The following is a 14,375-nucleotide window of genomic DNA, read 5'->3' on the forward strand; positions in this document are numbered from 1 at the left end:
TTGGCTATTTAAATCTTCTAAAAACATTCAGCAGGGGTCTATGGTAAACAACCTCACCGACATTCAGGATTCAGAATTGGGGCTGAGTTGTAATATTTGTAGGTGGAGTCGGCTCCGTAGACTGTAATAAATTAAATGAAATTTAATGCATCACTTAACTTAATGAAATGTGTATGCATATTTGATGGAAAATAATCTTGTATTCATTGATATGTTTAATTATTTATTTCCTATCTCCGGTCTTGCTCTGCCTTTACTTCTTGCTACTAAGTAATCGTAGCATGTCTAATACTCTTGTTTTTTGTTGTGTAACATGGGACATCTGGACTATGAAGCAATTCAGTTTTTGAAAGATCAAACAATAAACCACTGTATATCATTTTATAAAAAAAATTGACATTCACCCGAGAGAGATGTTTTTTCTCTTTATGACATTTCTATTGAAATAAATCTAACTCAAAAGCAAAAATTGAAGATATTACAGCTTACCAGACTAGTGGCTGCATACGTTTTCACTTTGAAGGCTCAGAACATTTTCAGCAGGTGCAGAAAATACCTGTTGATTCTGCCAGAAATTTATTCCCCTTGTTAATTCTTAAGAGCCTAAAAGACAATACAAAGAACCTTATTTTTATTATAAAGTATTAGTCCAATCAGTCCACTATGATATGGAAACGAACAAAGTCAGACATGTTTAAACTCCATTTTTAAAAATAGATGAACGTCAAAACATTTTGGGGCCTTAATGGTCCCTTTTATCAAGGTAACATTGGATGTTTTAATTCCAGCTTGTACGGCAACCACGACGTAGATACCTTCCTTCCACTTTGACAGCAGCCCTAAACTTTCAGACATGAAGCCGTGGCACGGCCCAGCCCATCCCAACCCTCTCTCTTTGGTCATTGGCTCACTGACTTTGATTGACAGCAGCGGGAGCCAATGGCTCTTTGCTGCTTTCTTAGCCAATGAGGAGGAGGAGTTGAGTCTCTCATGCAACAACACTGGATAGAAATGGGGCTCAGGTAAGTATTATGGGGGCTGCTGCAAACAAAAGGCGGTTTATTGTAATTTATAGAATGCTTTAAGATAAAAAAAAAAAAAAACTTCTGCCTTTACAACCATTTTAACCATGAACTATGACTCTAGAAATATTTCTCTCACTCCAACGTTCCTGACAATACCTCACATGTGGTACATTTGATGTTTACATACATATGCACACACTACGCTTCGCTTTTTATATGGGGTGACTGGGGGTGCTTTCATTTTTTTGTTTAATGGTTTTTATTTATTTATTAATTTTTTTACACTTTTTTTTACATTATTGCTATCACAAATTATCAAGAAGGCTAACAAGCGCCCTATATGATAGCATTGGCAGATGACAGGTACTCTTTATGGAGACAATGGAGGTCCATTGGACCCCCTATGTCTCCCCTGCCCTCCTATGGAGCTATTCAAACACACATTGTGTTTGAATTGCTGCACTCTAAGCCAGACTAGCCAAGTAAAGATAGCTGTGGCCCCAGGAAGTGGTATAAAATACGTCACTTGTGGGTTCACAAGTTGCAGGAGAGATTGGGGTACAGATGATCCCCGAGTCCCTTCTGATTTCACTCTGAGCAGTTTCCTGTGGTCCTAGGCCCTCCAGAGGAATGGGAGAGCCTGAGAACCACCCCAGGTGCCCCTTGCGTGTGTGTGTGTGTGGGGGGGGGGAGGGGGTGATGGCTGATTTTGCACACATTAAGCACCTTATAAAAGGGAGCCATTAAAGGTGGCCCTTGGCTGGCTCTTAAAGCTTGTACCAAGCCGTGAGCTTGATTTAACCACTTGTCTACCATTCCATTTATAAAGGTACCTTGGTAGACAATTAGTTAAAAACTATTCCAGGTATGTCATTTTTTTGCATGGTTACAGCTGTCCAGCTTGAACCAATGTAAGTATGCATATACTATATACCATACCTGTGGGATCCCTCTAGTGGTTCTCAACTTCTGTCCTCAGGACCCCCTAACAGGCCAGGTTTGCAAGATAACTGAAATACATAACAGGTGAGATCATTTGCTGCTGGAAATCAATATAGTTAGCACAACTTCACCAGTGGTCTCCACTAGCTTCCAGGTTGTGCCCTGCTTCATTATGAACACAAAAGATCAGCCGCTAGGCACAGGTACCATTTAAAGAATGCTTTGCATTTTCTCCATGATTTCAAAGCATTCTCTGATTGGATAAAGTGGAGAGGCGGGGCAGTGAGGTCCCACTCTCCAGTTCATACAATCAGAGAATGGTTTGCATTCATTGAGAACATGCAAAACATCCTTTGAATGGCACCTGTGGAAAGCAGGTGACCTTCTGTGTTCAGGATGCAGCAGGTCAGCCTGGACCCAGATGTTAGTGGAGATCACCGGTATAGTGGTGTTTACTACAGTGATTTCCAGCTTTTAGAGTCATCCCACGGGTATAATATATGCATAGTTACAAAGATCCAGGTTGGACCAATGTAATTATGTAAAAAAATGCCATACCAGGAATTCTTCTTAAAAACTATTTAGCAATGGTTGCTCCCAGTTTTCTATCTCAAAAGCTTTCCTTTAAATATATGAACCTTCACTTCTGTGAAAGATGTAAGACTCATTCATCAAACACATGGTAAACATAGTCACCACTAATATACTGTATAGACAATAACCTGTAAATACTTTCCCAAAGTTGCTTTTGCACAGTCATGTGTGATGTGTGCAGGAAACAGTTCCCAGAAGTCCAGCGGGGGATGTGGTATACACCGGACAGCTTGGCTCCAAACAGTTCATTTCCAACATAAGAGCTTGTTGTATACATGTGAATAGCAGCACAAGTGAGGCACATCTCTTCTCGGAGCAGACAATGGCTCACTTACAATGTACAATACACCCTGTCATGTCATTAGGTGTTGTGTCATATAGCTGTAAATACCGCGGGGAGGTTTTCTCAATGCGGTAATCCGAGTGCCATTTCCCCTACAAGGGAGGTGTTTGCTGTACTTTAACACGAGTGGAAGATGTTAGACATGTTTTAAAAAGTGTGAAAGTTTGCAAGTGTTTTACTTTTCACAGATTATGGTACAGAACCCGCTATACTGTAACACGATCGTGTCAAATAGTTCTACATATTTTTTCTGGGTTACTGTAAAAAAAAAGAGACCTCTTATTCCAAATTTCTGTTACTTGACAGGATGTTCTCAGTTAATTCCTGAATTCTTTGTGGCCTTCTGCTGGACTTGATGGGATCTAAACTCAGGAAATGGTGCAAAAAAAAAAAAGGCAAACAGAGGACAGAGAACCAGTTGCCAGTACTGCCTGTATGCAAAAGAGGGATTAGAACACCTGTCAGGTTTTTATTGCTGTCTGTATCCCTGTTAGGGAGATTCACCCTCTATATTTACCCTGTTTACCAAAAAAAAAAAACTCAGAACAGGAATAGGAGAGAAATCTTCCAATGAAGATACTAATTCTTGTGAACCTAATGACAACCAGGGATGTCCTCACTATGGAAGGATTTCTTATCAATTCCTGTTTGGGACAGGAAACAAAGGGAAATCTCTCCAGTGGAACGGGCAAAAAAATAATTTAATTGAAAGGGGTTATATGCCTCTCTTACTTTATCCACAATCAAAAAAAAATTCCGGTAGTCTTATCTTAACCCCTTCCCACCAGATGTACGCATGAGGCCTCATGGTAATGGGTTTTTATCTGTGGAGTCGCATTTATGTGCCATTGTGTTTGCGCTGAGTGCAAACTGCAAAAAAAGTCAAGTATGTGTAAACAATAAAATATAAATAAAAGATAAAATAGCTAAATCAGGGTTTGAGCTAGGATGGTGTCAAGGTTAGAGTAAAAGGTCATGGTCAGAGTCAAAGGTCAGGGTCAGTGTATTTTAGGTAGGATAAAAAAAGGAAAATACGCATTGTTTCTGGGCCTCACAATGGTTACAAACAACAAAAAAATACACATATGTGCTATCCCTGCAATAGTCAGGAGCAGGAGAATTTATTTTGGGTTGCTGTTTGGTGGAAGGTTATTGTAATAGCAAGAAATATATAAAATATATTTATATTCTGACAGTTGTTCTTTAATAATCAAAAATAGTTGTGAAATATCTATTATCAATTACCACCATTTAAAGGTTCAATTTGTCCTGAAAAGAAAACAAGGTATAATTTGTCTGGGTACAGGTTTACTAAGGCTGGGTATGTACCATTAGAATTGTTCAAAAGATTGTTCAAAAATTCTTAGGCAAATTCTCAGCCCATTCAAATTTCATTCTAAAATAGTTCAAAATTTCATTTGATTTTAACATTCGATTTTTGGAATGTATAGACTTTACCAGGCAAAAACCACATAACTATTGGAAATGTTTACATTCAAGAAATGTTTTCATCCTGCTTCTTCAAATTTTCTTGTCACTCAGCAGTTGAAAAGTAATGATGGTTTGGCTCCACTAATGATTAGAAAAAAGAACAAATGTTCTTACAACAAAAAATGTTGAATACGATTCTACTAGTGTATACCCAGCTTAAAGTGGATGTAAACCCTCTCCTATACCCAGTAAAGTGAACAGCTTCAGATGATACACAGAGATGAAACAAATCTCCCTACATAAGTTTTACATGTATATCTGCTGTCTTAAGCTTTCTGTATTCTTTAGAATGTGAACATTGTTAGAATTTTTACTTCCTCTTTCAGCAGTGGGAGGGGAGTCTTGGCATACACTGTGTGACAGCTGATTGGAGGAAAGGCACCCCCCCCCCCCTCCACATAGGCAGATGAAGAAAGATACTTGCAGAACTGTGCTGTAAATAGACCAGCTCTCTGCGAATCTATTTATAGCAACCTCCTGACACAAAATTCCAACTGGTTTTATCTCCTGTGTTGGAGAGCTTGTCAGAAGTTATCATGCTGATAACAGAGGAGAGGAGCAGCAGAAAGATACGTGATTTAGGGCTTTGGAGAAAGGCATTAAAATGTATTTTGCTCTTTGTCATCGGTCATCTTCATAGGTCTCATTGCTCTCCAACATACCACATAAGTATTTAATCTCAGAGGTATTAACAAGAAAACAAACATACATACTCGCCTAGATGGCAGCAGCATTGACAGCTGTCCCTCGCCATCTCTACACCAAGAATCGAGTGATCAAAGACTGCTGATCTCTCAGTTCTTGGTCTTCAGTGAGCAGAGAACAGTTGACTGCCAGTCACCGACTCTCTGCTCTAACAATCCAGAGATCACTATAGTGCCAAGCTGTAGAGAGGGCTGAAACTGCTGGCTCAGGCTCTCAGTGGCATGTGGGAGGCTGAGCCAGTTGCTGGTCCATGCATCTGGAGCGGATTCTGACATTATTCAGAATCCGTGCAGAGCCTGGAGCAGCTCTGTGACATCAGATGAGAGTGGGCTTTAGCCTGCTGGCAGCTGAATCTGTGAGACAATGTGCAGAACTAACTGAACTCCTGTAAACTCCAGGAGAAGTATGGCCAGAAAAATGTGGCCATACTTGTCCTATAAACACAAACAGAAGAGGTTTCTATTGTTTAAAATAGTTTAAACATTTATCAGAAGATTAAAAAAAACATTCACAATGTGCAATGCTATTCAGCACTATTGGAACACTTGCATATACTGCACATCACCCAGCATTTTCAGCAGCTGGTCTCTAGAAGATGTCTTCAGAAAACTCCTCTCACTTGACACATTTCATGTGAATCAACTTCCTCAGGAGTAGGTGTGGAGTGTATATCATCCATTCTTGAGGAAGTTGATTCAGAAGAAATGCACTGAGCAGGAGGAGTTTGCTGACATCTGGAGCACACAGAATCTACTGCAGCTATACATAGAACCCAATCAACTTCTAGGGTTTTTTCTTTTTTTTTCCAACGCTTAAATAAACAAGCTGAAGTTAGCAGCTGATTGGTTAGTATGCACAGCTGGATCAGATTCTGTCTGCTCTAGTATTAGTACATCCCCCCTCCCTCTCCTTATCGCCCATAATCCTTCACAGGATTCAGACATATTGGAGTTACAGTAATTTACTAAAAACAAGCAGAAGACGTTCACTGTTCACGTTACAAAGAAAATTGCATTTAGCAAGAAAATCTTTCCCAGAGCTTGGTGAGTTTTGTGAAGCTCTGTTGACTTCCGTCATATAATCACGTGCAAGCAAAAATACAGTTTTTTTTTTTTTTTCATTTTGATTGCAAATGAGTATTCTTTACAAAGTGAAGCTTCCCCACATTCACTACATTCTAGGGAAAATTTCCTTGCAAAGTCGACAGATTATCTACCTTCAGTAAATCAACCCTATTAAGGTCTTCCAATGACACATTTTTCCACAGTCTATATTTGGCTGGTCTTAGTCTCTGCTCAGCTCTTCCACACCTAGAATTGGTGGCTACCCAAAGACATAATGTCTGTTAACCACTTCAGCCCCGAAAGAATTTACCCCCTTCCTGACCAGAGCACTTTTTACGATTCGGCACTGCGTCACTTTAACTGACAATTGTGAGGTCGTGTGACGTTGCACCCAAACAAAATTGCCGTCCTTTTTTTCCCACATATAGAGCTTTCTTTTGGTGGTATTTGATCACCCCTGCGGTTTTTATTTTTTGCGCTATAAACAAAAAAAGAGCTACAATTTTGAAAAAAACAAATTTTTTTTCCTATAGTAAATATCCCCCAAAAATATATAAAAAACAGTTTTCCCTCAATTTAGGCCGATACGTGTTATTCTACATATTTTTGTTAAAAAAATCGCAATAAGTGATTATTGATTGGTTTGCACAAAAGTTATAGTATTTACAAAATAGGGCATGGCATTTTTAGTAATAATTTAATTTTTTTTTTTAAATTGTGGCGATCAGCGATTTTTATCGTCACTGCGACATTATGGCGGACACATCGGACATTTTTGGCACATTTTTTGGGACCATTGTCATTTATACAGCAATCAGTGATATACAAATGTATTGATTCCTGTGTAAATGACACTGGCAGTGAAGGGGTTAACCACTAGGTGGCAGTGTAGGGGTTAAGTGTGTCCTGGGGAGTGTTTCTAACTGCGGGGGGGGGGCGTGGCTGTGTGTTACATGTCACTGACCTCTTTTTCGATCACAGGAAGCAGAGATCAGTGACACTGTCACTAAGCAGAACGGGGAGATGCTTGTTTACATTAGCATCTCCCCGTTCTTCCTCCTTGTGAGGCGATTGTGGGTATCCCCGCGGCGATCGAGTACACGGAACCCGCGACCCGACTTATGGAGCTTATCGCGGGTGCGTGCCCTCTGGCTGTCTCTTAAAGGGCAATGTACAGGTACGTGATTCTGCATGTACGAGCCCTTCTACCAATGTATATCGGCGTGAGGCGGTCGGCAAGCTCTTAATACAATTTGAAATATCCCTCCCCCTCTTTTTATTGTCCACCCATTCTAAAATATACACTAACTTTTTTTATGTAGTGGTCATCTATCTGCAATCAAGCTAAATACCTGTTTGAGAAATAGATGATAGAAGATGATAGAAGTTGGCCTTAATTACAAAATTCTAGGATGCATACTGATTCTGGGATGGTAACCAATCTCTGAACAGGTGCTTCATTGATCCCTGGTTATATGGTGAAGTCAGACAATGGCAGAATCCAGCTGAGACCCCGCAGACATCTGTTTAGTTTTACAAAAAATTGTTTTATGCCTTTTTTTTGATGTTTGTTGTATAAAAAGTTGGTGTCATTAATGTTTATAAATCTACAAAGGTAATTAAATGTTTTTTTTTTTTAATATCATGAATTACTTTAATTACATTTGTACTCTCCCTTTTGTTTTCAGCCTGTCGCCCAGGATTTTACAAGGCAGTTACTGGAAACCTTAAATGTGCCAAATGCCCCCCACACAGCTTCACTCAGGAAGAGGGCTCCACACATTGTTTTTGTGAGAAGAATTATTTCCGTGCTGATAAAGACCCTCCGTCTATGGCATGTACAAGTAAGCATACTTTACAGCATGTCAGTAAACAATATAATGAAACTGTGTCAATGTATAGAAAAGTGTTTGCTTTTTTTATTTTTTGTCTTACCTTATATTTATTTAGGTCCCATACACACAAAAGCTTTCTCAGCTCTCCTAAATGCCTTTCCTCCTGGTAGCAGCGTTATGGCAGAAAAAACAATTGATACGTGTAACGCGTCTAAACGCGCGTTGATGCTAGGTGTGTCAAGCGCCATTAATTCATTTCATTGGCCAGAATAATAATTTATTCCGGCCATTGAAATGAATTGATGTATTCATTTAATGCACTTCTTTTTGTTTGTATTTACTATGGTATTAACCTATTATGTTGTAGTTTTTTTTTTTTTTTATATATTTAATTTATTGCAAAAAAATCAAATTAATTCCTAGAAAAAAATGCAAATTAACCACTTCCCAACCGCCGCATGCCGATGCACGTTGGCAGAATGGCACCCGTACGTCCCTCCGTAATCCCCGGCTAGCAGACGTGTGCCTGCGGGACCCACAGACTAGATGTCCGCCGGTGGACCGCGATCGCGGCGAAGAGAGGCAGAATGGGGGAATGTAAACAAGGCATTTCTCTGTTCTTCCTAGTGACATGATGGGGATCTACTGCTCCCTTTCGTCGGGATCAGTGATCTCTGTCATGTCACTGGTAGGCCACCCCCCTACAGTTAGGACACACTGAGAGAACAGATTTAACCCCTTGCAGTAATCAGTGGCTATTTATATTTCTGATCGCTGTATAAATGTCACTAGTCACAAAATAGTGTCAAAAATGTCCACCACAATGTCCCAGTCCTGATAAAAATTGCAGATCATAATAAAAATGCCATAAATCTATCCCCAATTTTGTAGACGCTATAACTTTTACGCAAACCAATCAATGCACTTATTGCAATTTGTTTTTCCAAAAATATGTAGAAGAATACATATCGGCCTAAACTGAGAAAGAAATTAGTTTTTTTTATAAATTTTTATATATTTTTCGGGGATATTTATTATAGCAAAAAGTGAAAAATGTTGTTGTTTTTTCAAAATTGTCAGTCTTTTTTTGTTTATAGCACAAAAAATAAAGAGGCGGTCAAACACCACCAAAAGAAAGCTATATTTGTGGGAAAAAAGGACGTCAATTTTGTTTGGGTACTTATACAGCGCAGCATGACCGCGAAATTGTCAGTTAAAGAGACACAGTGCTGAATCGCAAAAAATGCTCTGGTCATTAAAGTGGGACTGTACTGGGGAAAAAAATATTAAAAGCCAGCAGCTATAAATACTACAGCTGCTGACTTTTAATAAATGGACACTCACCTGTCCCAGGGTCCAGCGATGCCGGCAGCCGAGGCTAATCGACCACTCGGGCCTCGGCTGCTGCCGCCACCATTCTGGGTGAGGGAATCAGGAAGTGAAGCGAATCGACTTCACTTCCCGGTTTCCTACTGCGCATGCGCGAGTCGCGTAGCGCAATAGGAATTGTCCGCGCTGTCTCTGGGACCCGTGTGTGTCCCAGCAGACAGCGCGGCAGGACAGGAAGAGGCATAGACTCCCACGGGAGTCTATGCCCGGAAGTGGGTGTAAATACCTGTCTTTGACAGGTATCTCCACCCCCCTCCCCCCTGAAAGGTGCCAATTGTGACACCGGAGGGGGGGAGGGTTCCGATCAGTGGAAGTTCTACTTTAGGGTGGAACCCCGCTTTAAGGACGTAAAATCTTCCGGGGCTGAAGTGGTTAATAAAAGTGCATCAAATCAATATCTCATTAGTTCATCCAACAAACTACAGTATTTAGTGGGAAAAAAAATAGATTGTGCAAAATCAGTCCAGTATATAATAAAATAATCATAAGGTCCTCTAAAAGATCTAAAAGATCCAATGCACTATGTGATTTAAAGTGGCTTTAAAGTCAAAAGATTTTGAGAGCTGTGCTGTGTATGTCTATGGGTGCATATAGCCTGGGAGTGCACTCACATGTGTGCCCCCATAGCACACGGCTTGCTATTCAGCACACACATTAAAGGAGAAGCAGACAGCTCTGGCAGGGGAACTAAGGCTCGTTTCACACAGGGGCAACGCGACTTTAGGACGACTTTGTGAGGCAACTTGGAGACAACTTGAACACAACTTAGACACGACCTGGGGCGACTTACAACACAACTTTAAGTCACCTCAGGCCAGGCGACTTTTGCCGTGGCCAATCAGAGAATGAGCTCTGAAGGGGGAACTCCACACCAAATTTATGAAAAAAATTTGGCGTGGGTTCCCCCTCCGACAGCATACCAGGCCCTTAGGTCTGGTATGGATTCCAAGGGGAACCCCCTACGCCGTTTTTTCGGTGTAGGGGGTTCCCCTTGGAATCCATACCAGACCCTTATCCGAGCACGCTACCCGGCCAGGAAAGGGGGTGGGGACGAGCAGGCGCCCCCACCCCAAAGCACCTTGTCCCCATGTTGATGAGGACAAGGGCCTCTTCCCAAAAACCCTGGCCGTTGGTTGTCGGGGTCTGCGGGCGGGGGGCTTATCGGAATCCGGGAGCCCCCTTTAATAAGGGGGCCCCCGGATACCGGCCCCCCACCCTATGTGAATGAGTATGGGGTACAATGTACCCCTACCCATTCACCTGTGAAAAAAGTAAAAAAAACACAACACAGGGTTAAAATAGTTTATTGCACAGCTCCGGGGGTCTTCTGTCTTCGGGGGTCTTCTCGCCGGACTCCTCCGCTATCTTCTTCTAGCTCTTTTGCTAGCGGAGGAGCCCAGCTTTCTTCCTCACTGGCGGCCTCTTCTTCCGACTTCGGGGGTCTTGTCCCCCTCTTCGGTTCTTCTGCCGGGCCACCGCTTCTTCAAATAACTATTTTAACCCTGTGTTGTGTTTTTTTTTCTTTTTTCACAGGTGAATGGGTAGGGGTACATTGTACCCCATACTCATTCACATAGGGTGGGGGGCCGGTATCCGGGGGGCCCCTTATTAAAGGGGGCTCCCGGATTCCAATAAGCCCCCCGCCCGCAGACCCCGACAACCAACGCCCAGGGTTGTCGGGAAGAGGCCCTTGTCCTCATCAACATGGGGACTAGGTGCTTTGGGGTGGGGGGGGGCCGCACACCCCCCCTCCCCCAAGGCACCCCCCATGTTGAGGGCACGCGGCCTGGTACGGCTCCTTTCCTGGCCGGCCAGGTAGCGTGCTTGGATAAGGGTCTGGTGTGGATCTGGGGGGGACCCCCACGCCATTTTTTCAGCGTAGGGGGTTCCCCTTGGAATCCATACCAGACCTAAGGGCCTGGTATGCTCTCGGGGGGGGGGGGACCCACACCAAATTTAAAAAAATTGGGCGTGGAGTTCCCCCTTCAGAGCTAATAATTCTGTCAAAGTCGCCTCCGTATAGACAGAGATCCGACTTGGAGGCGACCTCCATTGAAATCAATGGGTACAAGTCGCCTACAAGTCGGATTGAAGTAGTACAGGAACTTCTTTTGAAGTCGGAGTGACTTCCGTAGCGTGCATTAAGACGGCTCTCATTCACTTACATTGATTTTTAAATGTTGTCTGACCTGAGGCGACTAGGGGCGACCTGAAGTCGGATCTGAGTCGCCCCTGTGTGAACCGAGCCTAAGAGGAGAACGTAAAGGGCTGCTCTGTGCAATATCCTAGCACTTTTTTTTTGTTTTAGGCTAAACAATTCCAGCCTTTAATAACTTGCCGTCCAATAGTAAAAATACATCATTGCTTTGACGTTAAATACTGGGGTTATAGCAGCAGCTAGCTAGCTGCCATAACCCTAGTATTTTTTTTTTATTACTATGGCTGATTCTCTGTAAGATAAAAGCTCTCCCGCTGGATCAATTTTAGAAGCGGTGGGATGCCACTGCTCTGCCACTTCCCCGTCATTCCTGGGTTTACTTGACCCATCGTTGAAGCCCTGGAGCTATCTGATGCTGTCGTTAGCTGGGTATGGAAAAGATGGCCACTGCTCATCTCTATGCCCATAGAGGAGCTGAGCAACATCTGATGTCACTTCTGGTTCCAGGGCTGTAGTAAAAAAAAAAAATTACTAGTTAAAACAACAGTTCAAAAAAAATTTTGGGGGATCTTTTGCTTTTAAAGGTAAATTAGGGATTTGTAAGCTCCATGCACACTGAAGCTCAAAAAAGCTATTTCTGGACGCCAGATTGCTGGCAGAAAACGCTGGTTGAAAAACCTGCTTTTAACAGCGTTTTATACTAGCGTTAATGAGCGTTAATGAGCGTTTTACAGCGTTAGCGTTAATGGGTGTTTTTTATAAAAATACACAGAGGACACTCCAAAAATCCCACAATGCATTGAAAAATAGAATGCCGAACACTAATGAACGAGCGTTAATGAGCGTTAATGAGCGTTAATGAGCGTTAATGAGCGTTTGTCGTTTTTTGCCGCTGAAAAACGGCACTTTGAACGCGAATTTCTGGCGTTCAGAAAAAAGCCCATAAACTCCACTGCTCATTAAAGCTGAAAAACGTCCATGTGTGCATGGACACATAGGCTAACATAGAGTGGAGTTTATGGGCTTTTACAAAAAACGCCCAAACGCCAATAAACTGCAGTTTATCAGCTTCAGTGTGCATGGAGCCTAAATCTCTGAATAAAGAGGTCCTGTCATTCTTATCTCTGATAGAAAAACTGTTTATATACCTTGTAATATCAATAAAAGTGATAAAAAATAACAATAAAGGGACTGTGTATTAAGAAAAAAGAAAAAAAAATGTAAATCATCCCTTCCCTCCAAATTCACACGCACAAGTGAACGTAAAGATAAGTAGCGCTCGCATATGTAAACAGTGATCAAACCACACATGTGAGGTATTGCCATGAATCCTAGAGCAAGAGCAATAATTATAGCTCAAGACCCCCTCTGTAACTTTTAACAAGTAACCTGTAAAAAAATGTAAATTATCCCCTATGGAGATTTTTAAGTACTGTAGTTGTGGTTTGTTGCCATTCAATGGACATGTTAGGTATATATTTACTTGCCATAACATGATCTTTCACATTATATAAAACAAATTGGGGTAAATATTGTGATTTTTTTTTTTCATTCATTAAAAGTATATTTTTTCCCCAAAAATGTATTTAAAAGACGGCTGCGCAAATACAGTGTGACATAAAATATTGTAACAATCACCATTTTATTCTCAAAGGTCTCTACTAAAAAACAAAAAAAATAAATAAAAAACAAAAAAAATATATATATATAGTTCCAGAAAAGGCCTGATCTTCAAGTGATCCAATTCTGGTTACCAGTCCATAAAAGTGATGTGCTTGAACTGGAGAGAGTCCAAAGAAGGGCAACAAAACTAATAAGGGGACTGGAGGACCTCAATTACAAGGAAAGACTGCGCACACTAAATTGTTTCTCAATGGAGAAAAGACGCTTGAGAAGGGACATGATAGAGATTACCAAATACCTCCATGACGATCCCAGCATAGGACAAAAACTTCAGTCACAAGGAGTGTAAGAGGACACAGGGCCACACATTGAGATTGGAAGAGAAGTGGTTTAACCTTAAACTGCAAAAGGGGGGTTTTCACTGTCAGGGCAATAGGGATGTGGAACTCTCTTCCACAATTGGTGGTGGCTGCGGGGAGTTTTGATAGTTTTAAGAGACTCTTATGCCCCGTACACACGATCGGATTTTCCGCTAACAAATGTTGGACTTGATTTTGTTGGTGGAAAGTCTGACCGTGTGTATGCTCCATCCCTTATTTCTTGTCGAACTTTCCGTCAACAAATTGTTGGCTATCAGATTCTCAAATTTTTTGCCAACGAATGTTTGCGGACTTTCTGATCTTGTGACAAAAGTCCACTCATGCATGGAATCAAGTACGAACTGGAGATAAAACTAGTGTTCGTAATGGAGATATCACGTAGTGCTTCCTGTCTGCTGGCCATCTCTTTCCAACACTTCCTATACTCCCAGAAAGTTTTGCAGCTTCTTATCTACTATTTTCTCTCATTTTATATGGACTACATATCCTATGGTACCTTGCTGTCTGCAAGCAGTGACTCATGTACCAATTCCGCCTCCTGAAACTCTTCCTCTCAGCACCTCTGTAGTTCATAAGGCAGGCTCTGTGAAATGTGTGACACAGCAGTGCCTACTCACAGGGCATAGTGAATATGTGTCACATAATTCAAAGTGGTGTGAGAATCTTCACAAAGTGAGTCCACACAATTCAAGTTTGTTCAGATTAATAGGAATAGGCTAGAAATAATAAAAAATGTATGAAACAAAAAAAATTGAAATACAGCATGGAAATTAATATTTGATTTGGCATTTTGACCTTAGACACACTTTAAACACTGCAATATATC

The 14,375-nt window shown here is 41.4% G+C and overlaps 1 protein-coding gene across 3 annotated transcripts in view; it reads left to right on the plus strand.

Annotated features, from left to right (window-relative positions):
- EPHA3 (EPH receptor A3) overlaps positions 1-14,375 on the plus strand; it is a 512,923-nt gene that overhangs the window by 314,812 nt on the left and 183,736 nt on the right. For all 3 annotated transcript variants that reach the window (XM_077480166.1, XM_077480165.1, XM_077480167.1), the window contains exon 4: positions 7,853-8,008. In XM_077480166.1, coding sequence (XP_077336292.1) covers positions 7,853-8,008 — 156 coding nt within the window. The remainder of the gene's footprint in view (positions 1-7,852; positions 8,009-14,375) is intronic.

This window comes from Lithobates pipiens, unplaced genomic scaffold (assembly GCF_037356315.1).
Source record: "Lithobates pipiens isolate NorthernLeopardFrog02 unplaced genomic scaffold, aLitPip1_a1.2 Scaffold_16, whole genome shotgun sequence".
Lineage (NCBI taxonomy): Eukaryota > Metazoa > Chordata > Amphibia > Anura > Ranidae > Lithobates > Lithobates pipiens.